Raw genomic sequence first — 20,016 nt, 5'->3', positions numbered from 1 at the left:
AGTGTTTTTCCTCAATAAATGAGATTTCACAATCCACAGAAGAAGTGAGAGGCTGGTGTGGAGGTGCTTGTGACCAGGGGCAGGAGCTCACCAAGAAGTGACCAGCTCTTGTGCTTGGGAGGGCGTTTCTCAGTTGACCGAAGCCTCATGATTTTGTCTGTAGTCTAAATTACAAAATTCTGTGAAGTGCTGACACCAGAAGTTAACTTGAAAGGGGAGTATTTTTCCCTAGATCTCATAATTGTAGAGAAGCATGGAAAAAGGTCTTCTTCAAAGACCATAATCCAAAGGGCAAATAGAAGACTTCAAGTAGCTTATTGAAAATTCAGAAACAGAAATAGAGATAAATGTGTGAGGCTTTGCCTGCCTTCTTCCCCGAGTGATAAAACAGAGATCCCTGAGCTGCTTGTGCCATGTTTTCATTTTCCAGGTGAGAAGCTGCCTTACTTCTACTATCCCTCTCTTCTGCCACCAGTTCCAAGGTATATTTTGCCCTCTGGACTTTGCCTGTTGGCAATCCAGACAGGACTGGTGTCCATACAGGATCTTGCTGCCTTAGGCAGCACCAGTGTGGGCACAAGGAGACAGGAGGGTGGTGGTGAAGGGCTGTGGAGGAAGGTTGAGGGGATGAGGGGGAATGCACCTGTAGGAAGAGAACTTTACACTTGGATGTTCCTATCAAGGCAGTCCAAGGTAACCAAAGGATACTGAATGTGCAAGTTGGTTGCATGGCAGAAAATTGTGTGTGTAGTACCTTAGGAATAGCTCTCTCTGAGGGGTGAAGGAATGAGACTTCCTGAAGAGAAGCTGCCAGCACAGTGGAGCCCAGATCTTGAGCACATCTGTGTTTTGTCTTGCTGGTTTGATAATGATCACCCGATTCTTTATCAAGTTCCTGCTTTAGCGTAGCGCTCCTGCTGCTGTGGGAGCTCTCAGGAGCTCTCATCGTGCCTCTTGAATAGGCAAAAGTTCATCATGTGATTGAACTGGAGGCACACCTTGCAGGTGGGCATACCATACCCCCCCAAAAATGGAGCGGTGGGGTTGACCAGTGAGAAAGGGCAGAAGTTCAAAGCTGGTTTCTCAAGGCCCTTTCACAATAAATCCTGGGTTTGTTTTCACCTGTTGATGTGACCTCTTCCGTGCTGCTGGTGTAAAGCAAAGTGCCTGCACAGATGAAATGTCCTCGAGAGAAGATGCAAAAGCTCTGCTCATTATCAGAAACGAGTAAAACTGCTCCAAGCTAATATGGCTGCCTAAAAATAGAAGTGGTGTTAGGGGGAGGGGCTGTCTTCTGTGTTCATTTGCCCTTGATTTTCATGACATTTTGCTGCTCTATATTGTGTGTCTTGTTCAGGAGACTGTGTGTCCTGGTCACGCTGGACTGGAATAATTCACAAGAATGTGTACTTGTGTCAAAAAACATCCTGAGGAGACTGAAGAGCTTGTTGGGGGTTTAGCAGTTAACTGGCAGAATGCAGTTATTCAGGTTTATTCCCTCATCCTCCTGCCCCTCGCAGGTTCACAGCATGACCCTTGCTGTGATCTTGAAGCCTCTCCTGAAGGAGTGGGAGGCCTGGAGAAAGGATGTGACTGGCAGTGAGGCTCTGGGATGGGATGGATCCCTGGTGCTGTGAGGTGGTGGGAGCAGAGGACATCCATCGTGTGTAAACCTTGCCAGAGAGGACAGTCCTACCTCAGTTGAAGGTTGCAGCATCTACTTTGCAGTTAAGGGGAAAAAAAAATAATTAAAAAATTACTTATGAGACTTAATTACTGAGTTATTGTTATTCAGTATTTAAAGCCCAAGTTTCATAACTGCCTTGTGATATCAGCATTCATGTTCTTTGGCAGTATTATGCAAGCAGCTCACCTTGTGATCATGAAATACTGAAAAGTGCTTTCTAATGCTCACCCTCGTTTCTCAACGAGTCCATAAAACCTCTTCTGCTTTCCATTAATTATGGAACAATGGGACATTTTCCTCTTAAAAAGAGCTGAGCCTTTTTTGTTTTTTCTTCAAGTTCTTGAGCCAGCTGCTCCTCTGAGAGCTGTCTGTTCCACATGGCTGGATCAGAGTGGACATTTCTTCTGTCCTTCACTGCATTGTCTTTTGTCACTTGGGAGAAAGCAGGAGGTTTGTGGACCAATCTTAGGGGCAGAGGTCTTGCTCTAGTGAATCAGTTCCAGCTGGTGCTTGGCTGTTTCTGGCACTGCTCTGGTTAGTCTGATCTGCCTTCAGGGTTAACTGAGGCAACTGGGAAAGATGGGAGAAAGTCCAATGGGGATAACTCTATTTCCTTCCCAAAAGAGCTGAAACACCAGCTTGCTTGTTGATACTCTGTTGTTTTCCAAGTGGGAGTTTAACACTAGAAGAAGCCCTTTCTGGCCCCCAGCTGGAGCCATGCTGTGGATCCTGGCAGTGCAGCTCTGGTTTTACCTGTGCCAGGTCTGGATTTTCCCCACCTTCCACATTTTGCAGAACACTGAGAGTAGACCTCTAGTTTTCCTCCTGATCAATCCAGTTCTGCCACTCAGTGGCATCCAGAGAGAGGGTGGGACAGGGAGGGTTGTCCTGTTGTGTGGGGGTTGCCTGTGAGGTGGTTCTGCAGGTGGCTCTCCAGAGGTGGTGGGGTCTCTTGATATTGTTGGGAGAATCTTGAATGATTTCCTTGACTTAAGAGATGCAAAATTTAATCTTTCCTCTGAGCTTTCTCAAGAAAAAGGAAATGATTGTTTTTTCCCCTGCCTGTAGGGGGAAAGAGTTCAAATGTTTCTCTGAGCACAGATGTGGAGAGTGCTGAGCACACTGGAGAGGATGTGTCTCCAGGCTCTCTGGCCAGTGCTGCTTCTCCTGCAGACTTTTCCTTGTGTACACATCCAGAGATCCACAACTCTTTTCACATGCTAATCAGGACTTTATAGATAAGATCCCCTGTGAGGAAAGGAATGCTAGGAGAGTCTTACAGCAGGGGAAATAAAGGTGAGCAGTGGTCAAACATCTTCCTTAGATTCACTTATGAGCCTTGCAGCCCCAGCAGAGCTCGGAGCAGAAGTCAGACCCTTTGGCCTCTAATCCCGTGTTGTGGCCATTAAACTATGCTCTCCTAAGATTAGATAGCCTGTGGTTTTAGTGTCTGCAAGTCTTGATGAGCAAATTCCTTTGGATAAATGCTTTTCTTGTATGCTTGCCAACACAGAGTGATGTTTGGGACATGAGGGAAGGGAAATAACTTGCAGGCGTCAATTTTCAGGAGATGACTCAGATGAAGAGATAATACCCAACAGGTTAGAGCTGTTGGAGTGGCTCAGTGGTGGGGATCACATTCTGTGTCTCTGGTTTAGACTAAGTGATATGGGAAAGCCAGGGTGCAAATGTACTGCCAGCAGCTTACCATGAGTTTGGATATTCCTGAACAGTCTGGGTCTCTGGCAGTGATGAGATATGGCACTGGAGTTTGAGCCTTGGGATGGGTGCTAAAGGGATTGGAGGTGCATGGTACTTGGGGTTACTCTGGACAAAAAGTCCATCCTGGCTTTGCATTACTTGCAGTCTGGGAAGGCTGATAGTTGAGTTGGTTTCCCTGCATAATGAATATTCCTTTTCAACACAGGTCTTCAGAGAAGGAAAGGACTGCAAAAGCATCTTGGTGTGTTGTAGTAGTTTGTCTTTCTTGCTGTAGCCTGAGGCTGTAAGGTGGACCAGGGCTCAGCTGAGCACATGCTGCTTTTGGCTGACAGTGAAACTGCAGCATCTGCCCTCCCTTCAGACCAGGAGAGACAGTGTTGGGCCATCTGGGTCTGCAGGGAGGGATGAAGTGATGCTTTCTGAGGGTTTAGACTGGTCTGGCAGAGTTTGTTGTACTGTTTATTTTGCTTTCTGTGGAGGTGTGTTGTTGCTGAAACACTGGGATTTGATTTCTGGTTATGAGCATCCTTATCTGCTTCTGTAGCCATTAGCTCTCTGTCTTGCCCATGTGGAAAGCTGTAAGCTTCTTCATCCGATAAGGCTTTTGTTATCTGTTCTGCTGTTTGTTGTGTAGAATTGAAATCACTCTAGGAACTATAAAAAAGAGAATGGAGCCTAGGAATTGCAGCTGAGGAGTTGTGTTTCTCTTCCCTGCACAGACCAACAAGATGTCAATAGAAAGTATGAATGTCTCCATGCATCAGCCAAAGCTGAGTTCTTGGTCATGTATTATGTTAAAAACAAAACATATGTGCTGAGATTTCCTTTCCTTACTTTGTGCAGCATCATCAGAACACCCCGTTTGGCCTTTTAAACTCATCAGCCGGCTTGTGAAATATTCAGTAAAGCTTGGGCTGAGTTTGCATCACTGTCAGTGGGTTGCATCTTTTTGGAGTGACTTTGATCTTGCTTACTCTGTGCTGAGTAATTTAAACTCCTCTCCCTCTGAGAGTCTGGCCCTTGCAGGCTCTCTTGTCTCTCCTAATCGTAAGCATTTAAGTGGTATTAAAGCTGCTTATCCCAGTCTTGTTCTTTTTTAGAGTCGTTAACACCTCTGCAAAGAAAGTGTAAAACTGTAGTGAAGTCAGCTTTACTTGGCACTTTGCAGTGGTTTGAATGGCTCTAGAGGGAGCAGAGGGCTGAGCAGGGAGTTTGGAGGGGTGCTGCTGGTGGGGAGCACCAGGCATGGAGGGTTCACCCTTGGGAGGTGGTGTTCCCCTTCAGCCTGGGGTCAGTGCTCCTTTCTGGGTATGAGAACAGGCCCCTCAAGCTTTTGTTGAGTTCTTCCCCCACCACAATTCCCTAGAGGCCAGAAACATCCATCTCTCTGTGTTTGCTGTGCCTCATTCAAGGGCATGTCTCAAGTGCTGTCAGCAATTTTCTTTTCTGTTCTGTTACCTTTACAAAGAGATGTTCAAGGGTGATCCCACCAGGAGGTCATCCAAGAAAACCCAAAGCTGGCTTTGTTCTTCACCTTCTCTGTGTTCCTGTGCAGCAGATGTGCCACAGTGGTCTGATCTGCCTCATGGCCATGGAGAAGTCCCACTCTTGCTCTCATTGCTTAGTCTGTTGAGCCAGTTGAGCTCTGCACTAATTAATGGGAAATTGTCATGACTTAGGCTGGCAGGAAAAATTAATGGGGGTGAATAATAGCACAAGATACATGGAAATCAACGATTTTCTCCTTGGAGGCTGTAGATGTAATCCACTTAATATTCTGTGGAACACAAGATTAATATTCTTCAGCATAATATATTTGAAGGCTTTTCTTTTGAGTTTGCTGGCAGAGGCATTGCTGCATTGCTAAAGCTGAGGGATTAGGAGGGGGGAAGGATGCTGACCCAACTTCCAGAGCATTCAGGAACAGTGAAATCTGGCTAGAGAAGATTAAACTTCTTCCTTGCTAGCAGGACTTTTCTGCAAGAAGTGTGCCTGACACTGGCACAGCCCCTGTTGAAACCTGGTAGGGTGTCTTTCAACTCTTTGGATGCCTGAATTATTGGGGAATAGATGTGATTTGCTTGGACTGTGAGGTGTGACTCTGCTGGTGGGCTCCCAGTGCAAAGCTGCAGAGTGTGGAAACCAGCTCCAGCCTTGCACTTGTCCTCCTTCACAACATGGTTTTGCCATGATTTAAACTCATAGAACTCCTAAGCTTTGTAGAGGTTCCTTTAAAATAATAATAAAGCAAAGCCCCTGTTCCTTTTCTTTCACAGGATGGAAAGAATGCAATGAGTTGCCAAGCTTAAAGAGGAGTAGATACAGCAGAAATAAATAAATCAAGACCATTTATTTTAAGTTGATTAATCTGATATGTTCATAGTTTTCTAAAATAAAATCTAGCCCCAGAGAGTTTAGCAAATCAAATAACAATAACGGCAATTAATTTAGAAGCAGTTACTAATGTTTCTCATCCCCTTTTCAGATCCTTAAACACTCATGATTAATTCCACATCTTATGACTGTGGGCCAGATCCTCCTGGGGATGTGCAGTGTCTCTCTGGGGTTGGAGGAGGTGGACCTGGAGAGTTGACCCCATTCCTGAGTATGGGGAAGGACTGTGGGCAGGGCTGAGAGGAGTGACTGGTGGTTGCTGGCACCTGGTGCCTCCAGGAGGAATAGGTCTGATTTTTCAGTTGAAATTCTAATTATCGTGGGCTTCCCTACCTGGTTTGTTTTCCTGTCTTGTACTGGTCTTCAGCAGGCTGGTCCCTGTGATCTTACAGGGCTTGCTTAGCTGCTGTCTGTGTGTTTATATTAATGTTTCCAGCCTGCTTGTGTGAACTAATAAAAAATTGTGGAGCTCTGCAAAAAGCCAGATAATGTCACAGCTGGTTCCAGGGACCAGAGCTAGCAGAGAGCTCCCAAGGCAGGGAGGTGTCCCAGGGCTCCAGTTTGACAGGGAGCACAATGGGTCCCATAAAGCAAAATGTGGTGGTTGAATTTATGGGACATCAAGATGAATTGCAAACTAAAACCTGCACATCTTCCTGGGATGTCTGGGAGAAAGGTCCCTCACCTTGTCTCATCCAAAGTGCTGTTGTAATGCAGTTATCAAGTGAACTAAACTAAATAATCTGTGTGCCCCTGCAAAGTTTAGTAGTTCAGGGCATTGGGGTTTGAAATAAAAAGCATCTCCCTCAATTTCTGGGAGTGTTTCACAGTGTAGGATCCACCAAGAAATACAGAAGACTTGCTATAGGAAATACTTAACACCCTGGCAAAAAAAATCTAGCAAATCACTTCAGCAACTGTGGATCAGCCCTGATTTCAGGCTGGTTTTTTTTTTTTGGCATGCGTCAGGCAGGAACTTGCTTTTTGCTGTGGAACCTTGTTTTCCACCCAGTTTGAGTGTCTCTCATAACCAACCTTTTGGATTTTCTGCTGGGTCTGGCATTACTGGAGACAGCCTGTGAAATGTAGGAAAAAAGGTGAGAAGCCTTCCTTTCCCCTTCCCCACATCTTGTTAACTCTTGGGTGAGCCATGTATTTCTAAATTGAAACATGCAAATTAGTATATATTTGATAATCTTTTAAATAATTCTGCTGATTTGTCAAGACAATTCAATGTAAAAGTGAGTTTATAGTGCAAGGTTTTGGCAGCTTGTTGGTATAGTTGTGGAATTTGGGATTTTTCTACAGTCTATCCTGCAGAGTTCTGCTTAATAATTCACAGTGATTTGTTCCCCCTATTGTCCTTTCTTGAAACTTCTGCCACTGGAGAGTTATCTGCCTTTCTTGCGAGCCAGCCCTTGCAGAGCCAAGTGTGAGGAGCTGAGGACAAGTCACAGGCTGTGGGTAAACTCTTTGAAAAGCACAAAACCAGCAGATAACAGATGATCTGTGAAAACTGGGCTGATGTGAGAAACTCTTGAATCCAGCAGGGAGGTGGTGTTTCTCCAGACGTGTATAGGGACAAGAAAGTACTGAAAAGTAATGGCAGCTGCTTTATTCTGGGGTTCAGGGATTTCTGGAATGCATGCCTACGTTCCTGGCTGTGTGTTGGTTGTTGCACAGATCTCTGCTGTTGAAGGCTGTAGTCCATGGGTTGTTGATGCTACAGCCCTTTCATCCCTGACAAGTTTTCTGGTCAGCTCAGCCCACAACCATAACTGAAAAATAGACATAAGAGGTGCAAAACCATCCTAGTTTAAGAAAGCAAAAGGTTTTCAGATTGCTCTTCTTTTCTTGCTCCAAAATGCATCTGGGAGTGAGACATTCTCCTGTTTTAAGCCATCCCTCTGGCCTCAACTCTCCCTGCAAGGAGGGAGCAAGGCTGTCATTTCTTGGCAAAGGTGGTCCCAGATAGTGACCCCAGCAGCCTCCTGCGAGGCTGCAGGAGCTGGAGTGTCCAGCAGTGCCTCAGGAAGGTGCAGCCTGGCTTCTGTCACCCCTGCAGGCTCACACAGAGGAAGCCACAAGTGTGTCCTGCTGTTGGAGGCTGAATGCTTGCCTGTGTGTGAGAGGATGCTCCCTTCTCTTGGCACGAGCTTGGCAGCAGCCGTGCTTTGCACAGTGCATCTCCAGGAGTGGGATGTTGAGGCTGCAGCTCCCAAAACAGCTGCCTTGGTGAGTAATTAAACCAACTCCTCCAAGAGCCCATAAACCTTTGACAGAGATTAGTGGTAGGTAACGATTTCAGCTTGATGCAAACATTTTCTGGCCAAGGTTGAAACTCTTTCTTAGAGGGATGAGATTTAAACATTTAGGAATAATATCTTATTGGTCTGAAACTACATGAATGACTTCCAGTGAGGAGAGCGTCCAGCTGCTGTGCTCTAATTGATGTCTGCATCTGAAGAAGTGTGGTACAATACTGGTAGTGACTTTAGATCTTCTGGGGGCTATAGATGTGATTTATAATTGGCACTGCAGCTTTTTAGAGACACTGAGCTCAGCCAAGGCTTTTATATATTGCCGTGTTGAAGTTGTGTGCTTGAATTAGGCATATGTTGAAGGGGTTGGTGGCGCTGAGGCTGCATTCATCTAGCAAGGCATTGAAAACCTTGGGGTTCACTTAGCAGTTGTGCTTTTGCTGATGCTTCTGGTGGCTTCTGGCTGTTCTGGATGAACAGTCTGCTGTGAACTGGAAGGTGGGCTTGTCATACAGCTGCAAACAATTCATGGAGTCTGTCCTGGTGGTCTGTGGCATGTGCTGCAGAGCTTTAAAAGGGTGAGAGGAATGGCTGCTTTGGAGGGAAACTAACCTCAAATGAAGAATAAGTGTTGTTGTCTTGAGGGTTATTGAATATCTCAGCATTTTCCTACCGTGCTGAGATTAATTTTCATTAGCCTCAAGTCAAAACTCACTGCCTTTTGCTCAAATGACATCAGGAGAGATGAACTCGCCTTGTTGCTAGCCGTGCTTTTGAAGGAGTGGGAAGAAGGCTTGGCCTTTGTTTCGATTAATGTAAATGTGTAGCTTGTGGGTGGCTTTTCCTTGGCCTGGACTGCTCTGACATGCAACATTGGAGGAAGATTAATTTTATATATGTCATTGTTGTCCTCTCCTGGTATCACTAGTGCATCTTGGTCTGTGGGACCCACCATTTGCAGTGCTATAACTGCATCATTTTGGTTGGAGAAAACCATTTTTTTCCAGGTCAGTGTATGTGTTCCTTACAGGCTTAGAGCTCCCACATTTCATATTTGTGGAGAGGGTACAGAACGGCTGCTTTTTCTTTTGACGTGCTAGAAAGGAGAAACTAGGTCAGAAGAACTCTAATTTTGTGTGTGCAAGTTTGAGTCTGTGAGCAGGAAATCTGGAATACTCAGTTTATTGTAGCTTCAGTGGCTTGGCCTCTGCAGAACCAAGTGGGAATGAACTGTCAATGTGCATAGGGGATTTTGTATTTTTCTTCCCTAAGCACTGGTGTTGGCTATTCCTTTGCTGGCTGGGGGCTACAAATCCACACTTACATCCTAAATTGAACAGGTAATAGTTGAAGAAGTAATACAGTTTTATTGACTGAAAAGCCCAGTGTGGTGATTAGTTCTTATTTAATTTTGCTGCTGCCAACTATTGGCAGGTCTTAACGTTCTGGAAAGGAAAGAGACGCTCACATGGTGGCTGGAACTTTATTGCAGTGAGAAGATGGAGAGGAGAGTGCTGGAGACCTGGGAGAGCAGATTTATAGTTCAGAAAGGGGGAATGGACAGAGCACAGATGTGGCTCTCAGTCGGGCCTGGAAGAGCATCTCCTGGTGAGATGCTGCAGAGGAGTGGTTCAAATAGATTTGTAAACAGGCTTCTCAGCTGTCCAGGGGAGAAATTTTTCATCTGTTAATAACTTAGCCTTGAGAGCAGTTTTTCTTACGCTGCGTAGTAATGCTGTTTCTTGACTAACATCTTCTTTTAAGTTACAGAGCTGGGTGTTTGGGGGTGAGGGAGGACAACTGCTTCTCCAAAATGAAAACAAAGCCCTTGGGGAGTTCATTATTACTCTTCCAAGCAGAGCAGCTTGTATTGCTTGAGTAGGCAGGAGGTGCAGTGGTAGATGGCATTGATGATAGCTTGTTTTGTGAGTCTCTGGATGGGTGGGCGAAGGAGGGGAAGGTACCAAAGCTAGCAGGAGAAGGCGTGAGATTAAACAATCCCTGTGAGGGCTGAGTAACATCCAGTAGTCCAGCATGGTTGTGCTTCATTGCTTGCCTTTATCTCAAAAATACCTGTGCAGCCTTTTGAGGTTTTTTGCACTGCTTTAATTAATGGGCAGCCTTAGAGCTGTATGATTGAAACTTGAAAAAGTCATGTCCCCAACCTCTTTTTTAGAAAGTTCCCAGTGACTCAGTATTTTGTTGCCTTGGCCTCTGCCTTCCTGCTTTGTTTGCTGCTGTCTGCAGCTATATTAACAATCCTCTCCTGGCTTGTGCAGTCCATCTTCATATTACTCACAGGGCTGTTAACTAGAAGTGCCTTGGAGATGGAGACAGCCAGCTGATTACTAAAAAGCAGCTGTGTCTTCAAGTGCTCTTCAAACCCCTCTATTTTTCTGTGAACTGTGTCATTTGGGGTAACTTCCCCAAGGTGATCCAGACCTTGTTTTGTCACACTGCACAAGTGCTTCAAATCCTGCTGTAGAAGCCTGTGCAGAAAGTGCTGCAAAAGGAGTGAACTGATGCCTCTTCAGAAGGAATAGCAGGGGACTTTGTAGAGCTTGAGTTTACTCAGGTCCTGATGCCTGGGAGATTTATGGCTGTTTACAGAGTTTCTAAAGCTTCCTGCTAACATGAGAGGTGGCTTCACAGAGTATGGCCCAGCCAGCATTTGACCTTGGGGAAATGGAATCTGGGCAGGTGTACAGTGTGAGAACAAAAGGCTTCATCCTTGTACTCATTCCTTGCAGTGATGCTTTGGATAATCAGAAATGTTATCCTGATGACAGTTTTGCCTATTGAACTCTACTGCTGAAAGGCTTTTCTGTCTCTCCTGCACTCCTAGCAAAACCTTTCTCACATTCTGAATCAATGATGTTTCACTTCTGGTTGGAGCTTCGTAGGGTTGGAAAACTCAACTTTCTCCAGGCAGTTGACACCTCAAGACAACCACTTGGGTTGACAGTGCTGCCATGCCAAGCTGTGTGATGCCAGGTGGGATTATGGCTTTCCTGGGCTGCCTGGGTGCTATGGCATTGCCATTAGTTTACAAGAGCCAGCTTTTTGGGAAGAATGACCCTCAGCTGCTTCCCAGTGCCAGAATTTCTCCTTGTGGCTGCCAGGACTTGTCTAGGCAGAGGCACCTGCACACAGACAAAGCTCTCTGGGTCTCATGTTCAGGGTGGTGATAAATGGCTTTGTAAGTCTCCTTTGCTTTTTGTAGGATCTCCTGTTGAGGCTGTTTTATTATGGAGATGTAAGGCAGAGGCTCATAATATCCTGATGCTTGGGAGCATTAGTGCACAGGCTTTATATCTTGGTGGAGATTAAAAAAAACCTCTTCTGATGCCCCAGAGCTGCTTTAGCTGATTCCTGCCTGGGGACCCTCCTCTGTTACTGACCCGTAACTGTGCTGCCTCTGGTTACACAGTGCTTTTTCCTTCTCTGGGGTTGTAACATTTGCTTAATGACTGGGTAGCTCCATGATTTTTGGCTGGAAGTTGTCATTAGCTGCTAGAATTGGGGGGACTAAGTGCACAATGATTACAGAGGCTCCAATCTCTGATTTCCCCTCCTGTGCATCCACAGCAATCGTGGTTTAATTGGTGTGCCCCTGGGTTCCCCTCTCCTGACCATCTTTCCACTGTCTCCTCATGTAACCCTTCCTGCTACATCCCTTTCGTGTGGGCTAGAAGGGAGAAAAATGAGTCTCCTTCAAGGAAAACAAGCAGATTTGGTGTACAGACTGTGTATAAATATTTCTTGTATTTATGGACACCTGCATAGTGGTATTTAAAGATTAACTTCAAGATTAACTTGTGTTCTGCTCACTAACAGCACTTGTGTTCTGTTCACCATGGCCAACACTGATACACACCTGCAGCCCTTGGCCCTCAGGTGACTTAGCCCTGGTGAGGCTATTGCTCTCTGAATAGTCTCCTCAGGCAAAGTGTTGGCTCTTTTGTGCCTTGGACTTGTTTAGACATTGTGGTGTGGGCAAGGACATCTTTCAGCTTTAGTTCTGTGGGGTCTGGGTTAGGCAGATGGGAAGGAGCAGTTTTAACCAGGAACCTGCCAGCCCCACTGTGTGTTCCAGGCTGATAAGTCTTCAAAAGGGAGGCCTGTTACTGAAATTTGAATGTATCCTGCTTTATCATCCACATACAGAAGTCCCTTTTCTGATAATGTACCAGTTTCAAATACACTGTTTACTGAAATAAAGTGGACTTTTTTTTCCTTACCTATGATACTGCTGTAAAGGGTGATGCCGCTGCGTTTTTCTGTGTCTCGGACTGGTTTTAGCCACTGAAACGTTAGTACCACTGATTTTCTTGAGAGATTAGGAGAAACATAACAATTTCCCACTTGAATTTGAGCCTGTCCTGGCTTTACCTGTGGCAGCATGGTCATATCCTGGCACAAGAGGCAGGTCCTAACCCATCTCTGCCTGGAGGAACACTGGGCCTGCACAACCCTTGCTGCAGGTGCTATTCTGTGAAACATTTCCCATCCCATGAAAAGTAGATGAAAAGTCCTCTTGAGTGTTTTGTTGCTTTATGGAGAGAACACTTTATGGAGAGCCTGAGTTTGCTCCTGTGTTTTCTGGCACAAGCTCTGAGTAGCAGGGAGAAGGGAGGGACCCTACCTTAGTTTAAGGGATGTTGGCAAAGTCCTGGTGCTACTACAGCTGTAAAAATGCTTTTCTAGTTAGAGTGAAGCTAAAGTAGAGCTGAAAATTATTTGTGGGTTTGTCTCAAATGCTGTCTCTCTCCCCCCTGTTTTAAACAATGCACCTTCTTTGCCTAAACTAACAGCTCACCTCATTTTTTCCTTTTATTTGTGGGCTTGTTATTCAGTGCAGCTGTTTTCAGTTACACGAGTACAGTAGTTCTTGTGAAGGCATTCTGGGGTGTGGGAAGAGCAGGCTGCAGCAGCCTTATCACCTGTGTGTCCCTGCTGGATTGAGGAGAGGGCATCAGCAGCAGGAGGTAGGTGCCAGGCTGGAAGCAGCCATGTGGGATGAGCTTTGCAGCCACCCCCAGCCAAGTGCAGCCCGGAGCTGCTGTGAGCCCTGATCTGCAGCACAGGCTATATTTGGTCTGAGATTATTCCCTGCTTGGCCTGGATTGGTCCTGGTTGGGGCTCTGCAGGGTGGATTTCTTTTTCCCCTGGCTAACATCACCCATGCTGTGTGCCTCTCTATTTTTCTCCCTCGCTGCCCACTCCAGCCTGCCCCAGCTGCTCTGGTACCCTCCTGCAGCATCTCAGCAGGGGCTTTGTGGGATGTGCAGGATGTGCCCCTGGTACCAGGGACAGCCTATTCCCCAGCAGCCATTAAGATGCAAATCTCTTTTCTGTGAATGAATCCGTCCAGGGGAGGCCAGTGGGAAGCAGGACATTTTTTCCTTGCCCACACCATCCTTTGCTGTGTGTTTTCTGGAAAGGCCATTAATAGCATATTATTCCTGGTTCTAGTAGCGCCTCTTGGGCAGAAGCTTTTCCCTTTTCCCTGCATGGGAGGAGGGCAGCAGGTCTGGGAGGAGAGATCCAGCCCCCTGTGCTCCCTGGCAGTGCTGGTGCTCCCAGCGTGCTGGCTGTGCTGAGAGATGCCCAGTTACCTTGGCAATGCTTCTGGAAAAATGCAGGGAGAAAACAGGAGGGAGAGGGGACACTGCAGCAGGGAAACTGCCTGGCTGGTGGGAGGCAGGATGGGTGTCAGGAGTGGAAGGTGTGGGTGATGGGAGCTATGGGGGAAAGCCCTCCTGGCACAGAGCTGCCCCTGGCTGGCACAGAGCTGCCCTGGGCACAGCGACAGCAGAGGCAGGTGTGGGACTGGCATCACAAACAAGTGATGGATGGACTCAGGCAAACCTGTTGGAGCCACAAATGTGACGTTTGCACATGTAAGAGCAGTGAACCTGGGATGGTGGGATGGGGTGCTCTTGAGTTTTAGGATTTGTAGAAAGAACATATTGCAAAAAGGAGTTCTTTTTATCAGAAATGGCCAGCTGCATCCCTGCATGTTTCTCCAAACCTCCTAAGCATATGCCCTAGGCACGGCTTTCTTCTGCCTTAATCTCCTAGTGAATATTCAAAAATAGATATACTTGTAGCACTGGAAAAGCCTCTTTCAGAGTTGTTTCTGCACTGCAGAGAACAACCCTTAGGAAAGAAACTCAAAAAATAAACAGCAGCTGCTGCCATGTTTCCCCTTCCCCCACCTCCTCACCCAGTGTGGAAACCCAGTGTCAGTTCCCTTTCCCATCCACTCCTGGCATTTCCCTGCCTGGTACCAAGGCAGCAAAACCCACAGGCTGTCCACACCCAGCTGAGATGCTGCATATTGGAAACCTGTTGTGCTGCAGCTTCACCTGTGTCCGGCCCAAGTGTGTGGATGCAGGTGTGTTTGCAGGGCAGACGCGTCCTCGGTGATCTCCTCCAGCACAGCTTCCCTGCCCTTTGCTGCAGATTGTCCCGCTGAAGGCTGAGTGTTGTTCCCACCCTGGAGTACCCCAGGGCTTCCCAGGCAGCTGAGGAAGCTGCTCGTACATGATGGAGCAGCAGGCAGAAGGGGGATGTGGCATTTCTGAGTGATCAGAGGGGTTGCTGTCACCCTGTCACGGGGCTGTGCCAAACCCCGGCCGCTCCACGGCAACATGTGTTCCTGGCTGGGTGGAAAGCTGCCCCAGCCACGTCAGGACTCAGATTAATTTACTTTTGTGGCACTGTTGCTGGATGAACCTTGCTTCTCAGCCTCGGATGCAGTGTTTGACTTGTGGACCCACAAGCATACTGAGTTCATGCAGCTTTGTAATGAATGAAACCTCTGTGTCCATAATGGGTGGTGGGTGTCCATCTTTTTTCTCAGGAGTGCTGCTGGCTGATCCTCCTTGGGAGGTATCCCTGGGAGCTGATATCCCTGGGCTTGCTGGGGTGCCAAGTCATCCAGCAGCTCAAGTGACTCAAAACCCAGCATGGAGGATGAGGATGGATGGTGGTGTGGGAGACATGGTCGCCCCTTGGCAGGGTGGGCTCAGGGACACGCAGACCCCTAGGATGTCAGGATGCCTCTACATCCAGGGGATGTGCTCTCCAAAATTGGAGTGATGAGACAGGAAAAGGAGGAGGAGCAGGAGAGTATAAATAAAGCTTCTGGAAGGGGAAAACCCACCGAGAGGAGAAAATAGCAGTGCTGGTTGTTATTTTTATTTTTTTCCCCACCCTCCCTCATACGTCACTGCTCGTATCATCTTTGGACTGTGCTGGTGGGTGCACATGTGTGTGTGACTGCACTTCCCCTGGCTGGGCACATGCCAGGTGCAGGGGGGTGAGGGAACAGGGTTTTGTGCTTTGTTGCCACCTTTACAAGGTGTTGTGTCCTCATACAGCATTGCCTTGGACCTGCTCATCTCAACTGGCAAACTGGGGTGTCAACAGCCAGGATGCACCAAACCAAAAGTGGCCTTCAGACTGAGTAACACTAATGCTGCTGACCTGAGGAATAGACCTGGAAAGCTCTGCTTTGAGCCCTAGAATGGCATCCTGCCAGTTGGCTTGTTTTATTCCAAAGCTGATGCATGAGAAAATCTAACTTTTAATAGCAAATGTTTGCTGTTGCATTTAAAGCATGTACTGAGTGTTTGTAGATCAAGCAGATGACAGTCAAATGGATGGATGCTCACTCACAGGCAACTGCCTGGTGTCTCCCAGCCCAGGTGCTGGAGGTGGGCAGCACCTGGCAGGTCTGTGCTGCCCAGAGTGCTGGGCACACAGGGCTGTCACCTGGACAGTGCCATGCTTCTGCTCATTGTCCCTGTAATTCTCATCCCTGGTCTGCCTGAAAACCTTAAGCCACTCAAAACCCTTGTCAGAGAAATGTTGATCTTCATCAAAAGTTTATTTTTTCAGAAGTCTATAAATATTGCTTATTTAACATTCTTTTTCTTTTTTCCTAGGATCCTGCAGGAATCTTTGAATTGGTAGAGCTCGTTGGCAATGGTACCTACGGGCAGGTCTATAAGGTAAGAGTTCCAGCTGAAGTGATCCTGTTTGCATTCCTGTGTGTTGAACATGGAGCATCCCAGCACATCACCTTGACTAGACTTTGACCATTTCAAACCTGACAAGAAGTCTTGCTGAACTCTGACCTTTCGGTCTTGTGTGCAAGTACCATGTAGCACACAGAGCTCTTGTAATAAGCAATTCACATTAGCTCTGAAACTGTCACAAGAAAATGAATTGCTTTTTTTTCTCCCCCTTTCCTCCCAGTTGCTTTTTATTGATTAGATGATGAGGAGGGAGTGAGAAGTCTGTGCTTTAATAGCTAAATCTCGATCTTGTCTAAGAGCTGAGTTTACGGCTGCAATAGGCTGCCAAATGAGTTTGCTACAGTCTAGTGCTCTGCTTGCACACAGGCTGGCTGCCATCCTTTCCACTGGCAGGAACCTGCTACAGGATTAAAAACACTATTAAAATGTTTTTATTAAAGTGCCTGTTACAGTCTGTAGGATTGCTTTAAATTTTTCTAAATATCTTGAAGCAGCAATCCAGGTGAGAATAGTGAAGGGACTGTGGAGAGCAGGATTTTAAAAGCATGGACTTCTTTACAAGAATATTTAAAATGCCCCTCTGCTGTATTATATCACCCGTCCCAAACACTTCTTAGCTTGGGGGATTTCCAGATTTTATTATCTTGGTGGGGTCTTTTTATGGACTGTTCTTGTGCATTTGGGGTGGGATTGAATTATTTCGAAGTCTGGAGTTATCTGTGTTTATATGTGGTGGGGAGATGTTTCTCATCATGGTTGCATGAGGAATTTGCCAACTTTTATGGTTCTGCTGGGAGTCAGTACCTCCCCTGGGCCTCATTCTCCAAGAAACTCCTGTATGTGTGGGCACAAGTGCTGTGTACACGTGTACTCATGCGTGTGTGGGCACACAGAGATCCTGTTTACCCGTCATGCCCATGTTTCACTTTGACTATAGAAAAGAGTATACTCATGTGCTCCTACTCTGTGGTTTTGGAGACACAGCTCTTGCTTGTCATGCTTTAAGAGACAGCAAGCTGCCCTGCTGAAGAGAATGGTATTTAAACACCCAAGATTCCCCCATCCTCCTTCTGCTGTAGACTAATCCTGTCAGTAGAAGGATCAAGGGATTGAAGTGAACCGAAGATGAACTGGAACTTCTGGAGTTTTAAATGTGTGAATTTTTGAACTGAAACAGATTTTTAAAAAAAACCAACAAAATAAAAACAAAGGAAAACCCGCCCCACCCCAAAGCTGTTCTTATCAAGGTTATATTCCAGGGAGCCTTCCCCTCTGGTATTCATTGTTTTCCCACCATGTGCTCCGTGCCACGGGAGCTCCCTTCTGAACTGTTTTTCTTCTCAGCTGCTAAAATAACGGTGGAAGGTGACCTAATTTTTAACTGGTTCATATTTCTAACAATCCATGGAAACTATGTGCCTGTAACGGCCTTTTCAAAGCATCGTGTTTTTGAGGAGAGCAAAAAAGGGAAATAAGCTGGTGCTGCTGGTTGTGTGGCTCAGCTGATCGGGTTTCCTCTTGCTGGGTATAATTCTTTCTGTGTGTTACCTCAAAGGGGAAAAAAAACACCCAGAAATGTCCCAAGTGTAGGCTGAATGTTTCTGTGTTCCTTTTTCCCATGCTGTACAAGGGGGAAATCCTCCTCCTAACTGTTTTTAACTTGCTGGAGTAACTGGATTGTCCTCGGTGTGATTCACGTGGTGCCGGTGCCAGACGGGATGGTGACGGGGGTGGAGGGGAAAACGTTGCTGTCCAAACCAAATTAGTAAGTATTGAGGTATGAGCTCAGGCTAAGCCTGACTTCACAGCTCTCTTAAACTGAAGTCCTGGAGTAGCACACGCTCTATAAACAAAAGGAGACTTTGATATAAAACACACATAACTGTTTATGGTGTCCCACCCTAAAACCCAGCGTGGAAATAAGATCTGTGATTCTTTTTCTCCAGATACCACCGCTGTATTTATCTCTTGCAGCAAAACAAATGGATCAACTTTCAAGACACACAGACCTTCTGGCTCCATACTAAATCAGCCCTTAGAAGTGATCCATACCTAGGAGCAGCATCCTCTGTAATTAGATGGTTGTTCCATTGCCATTTCCAAACCCCTCTCAGGCAGGGCTGGACTGTTCACAGAACCATTCAGTTTGGAAAAGGTCTTAAGATCGAGTTCAGATAATAAACCAGCGTTGCCAAGTCCACCATGTCCCTAAGTGCCACATCTACACATCTGTTACGTCCCTGCAGGGGTGGTGACCCACGCCTCTGTGCTGTGTTACCTGAGGTGCACCATTGCTGCCCTCCTAGAGGCTCTGTGCACCTCTAGTTGTGTTTTTGCGTTCTGGTGCTGGCTGCCAGCCCAAGCTCCGCAGGTCCAACCCCTGTGCTCCCAGCCAGGAGCAGTTGAGCATCACCCCCCCTTCTCATGGCTGGTCCCTGTCTGAAGCAAGAAAAGCAGCTTTGCTGTTGGAAAGAGGCAGAAGTGAAATGTTTATTCCAGGCAGGGGATGATGTTTTATGTCTGTGTGCTGCTGCAGCCTTGATGTTTCCCGTAGAAAATCTGATATAGCATCAATGTCTAACACTGCTGCATGGCCACGTTTGTGCTGGAGACTCCAGGTGTCCTGGTGATAGCCAGCTGGCCTGGGGGGAAAAATGTGCAAGGTGCAAACTTTCCATTGATCCCGTGGGATAAAGAGCATGGTTATGTTCTTCTTACAGCTGAATGGTCTCACAGCTCAGCAGGCTGAGGAGCCTGAGGAGTGTCTGGGAGTACCACAGTAACAGGAGCCCTCAGAGAGCAGGGATTCATGGAGCCAGCCTCAGCATCTGCTGCGTTGGAGAGGCTGGGGAGCCCCTGGCACAGCACATGCCTTCTCCTTGCTTGTGGGAGGAGAGACGTGTTGGCCAAGCCTGGTGCACCCTGAGAGCTCCCAGAAGGAGGGCACTCGCTGCCAGGGCGCGTGCATCGGGATGCAGCCGCTGCTGCCTTGATCCTGCTTTCTGGGTCATGGTTTGAAGATCCCTTTCAGGTGGTTCACAGTGCTTCTGTGAATCAAAGCCTTGTTTTCTGAGCCTTGTGCTCGAGGCAAAGGCCATGGGTTCTGTTTGACCTCTGTATTTTCAAGTAAAGGTCTTTCTTTGCCCACAGCAGCAGGTTAAAATATCCCTTTGGTTCTTCCCAGCTCTGGCCATACCCCAGTGACACCGGGGCACTGCAGGAGCCCTCAGCAGAGACCTGCTCTGCTCTTGCTTCTCTAACCCCAACCACAAGCTCCTCACTTTGGAAGAATGCAGAGAGAAATAACATTCCTTGTTCGCTGCTTAACAATCTCTTGTGAATAGCTTGATTTTTATTTTAATGAGGGACTGCACTGGTGATGATTTATCTCTCTAATTGAATCGGAAGCTTTTCTTTATTTTCTAATAATCCTGCATCTAATGTTACAGATTGTAGACTGGTTTTGATGAAAGACTGAGAACTTGCTAGCTTCTGTGCCAGACATTGTTGCAGTAGTGAATTTTTGTGTCCTTGGATTTTATTTTTGTTATAGGTATTTAAGGAAATGACTATCAGAAATACAATGAGTTGGACTTGGGGAATTAAGCCTTTGCCTCACTGTTTTTTAGCTGATGGCTGAAAATAACTAAACACAAAACTCACTAGGACCCTTCAGAGTATTATCTAAATTGTGAGGAAATGCTGCTTTTATGTCCCAGAACATTATTATTGCTGTTTATTTCTACTCTGCATGAGAGCAAACAAATACTCCTTAAAATACAGCGTGTGCTTAGATTGCCTGGATAGATCAGGGCCATAACCAGTGGGGTGTCCAGCACCAATAAATAGATGGGTTCAAAGGAAAAGGACACTGGGCTACTCAGAAATACCTGTCCAATAGAGG

At 46.6% G+C, this 20,016-nt stretch overlaps 1 protein-coding gene across 5 annotated transcripts in view; it reads left to right on the top strand.

The window, feature by feature from the left end:
- The window catches only part of TNIK (TRAF2 and NCK interacting kinase), a 149,970-nt gene that overhangs the window by 10,793 nt on the left and 119,161 nt on the right, over nt 1–20,016 (top strand). For all 5 annotated transcript variants that reach the window (XM_041467594.1, XM_041467593.1, XM_041467595.1 and 2 more), the window contains exon 2: nt 16,020–16,085. In XM_041467594.1, the coding sequence (XP_041323528.1) occupies nt 16,020–16,085 (66 nt within the window). The remainder of the gene's footprint in view (nt 1–16,019; nt 16,086–20,016) is intronic.

The sequence above is a fragment of the Pyrgilauda ruficollis genome, unplaced genomic scaffold, assembly GCF_017590135.1.
Source record: "Pyrgilauda ruficollis isolate IOZ18807 unplaced genomic scaffold, ASM1759013v1 scaffold21, whole genome shotgun sequence".
Lineage (NCBI taxonomy): Eukaryota > Metazoa > Chordata > Aves > Passeriformes > Passeridae > Pyrgilauda > Pyrgilauda ruficollis.
This window is presented reverse-complemented; position numbering and strand designations above follow the sequence as displayed.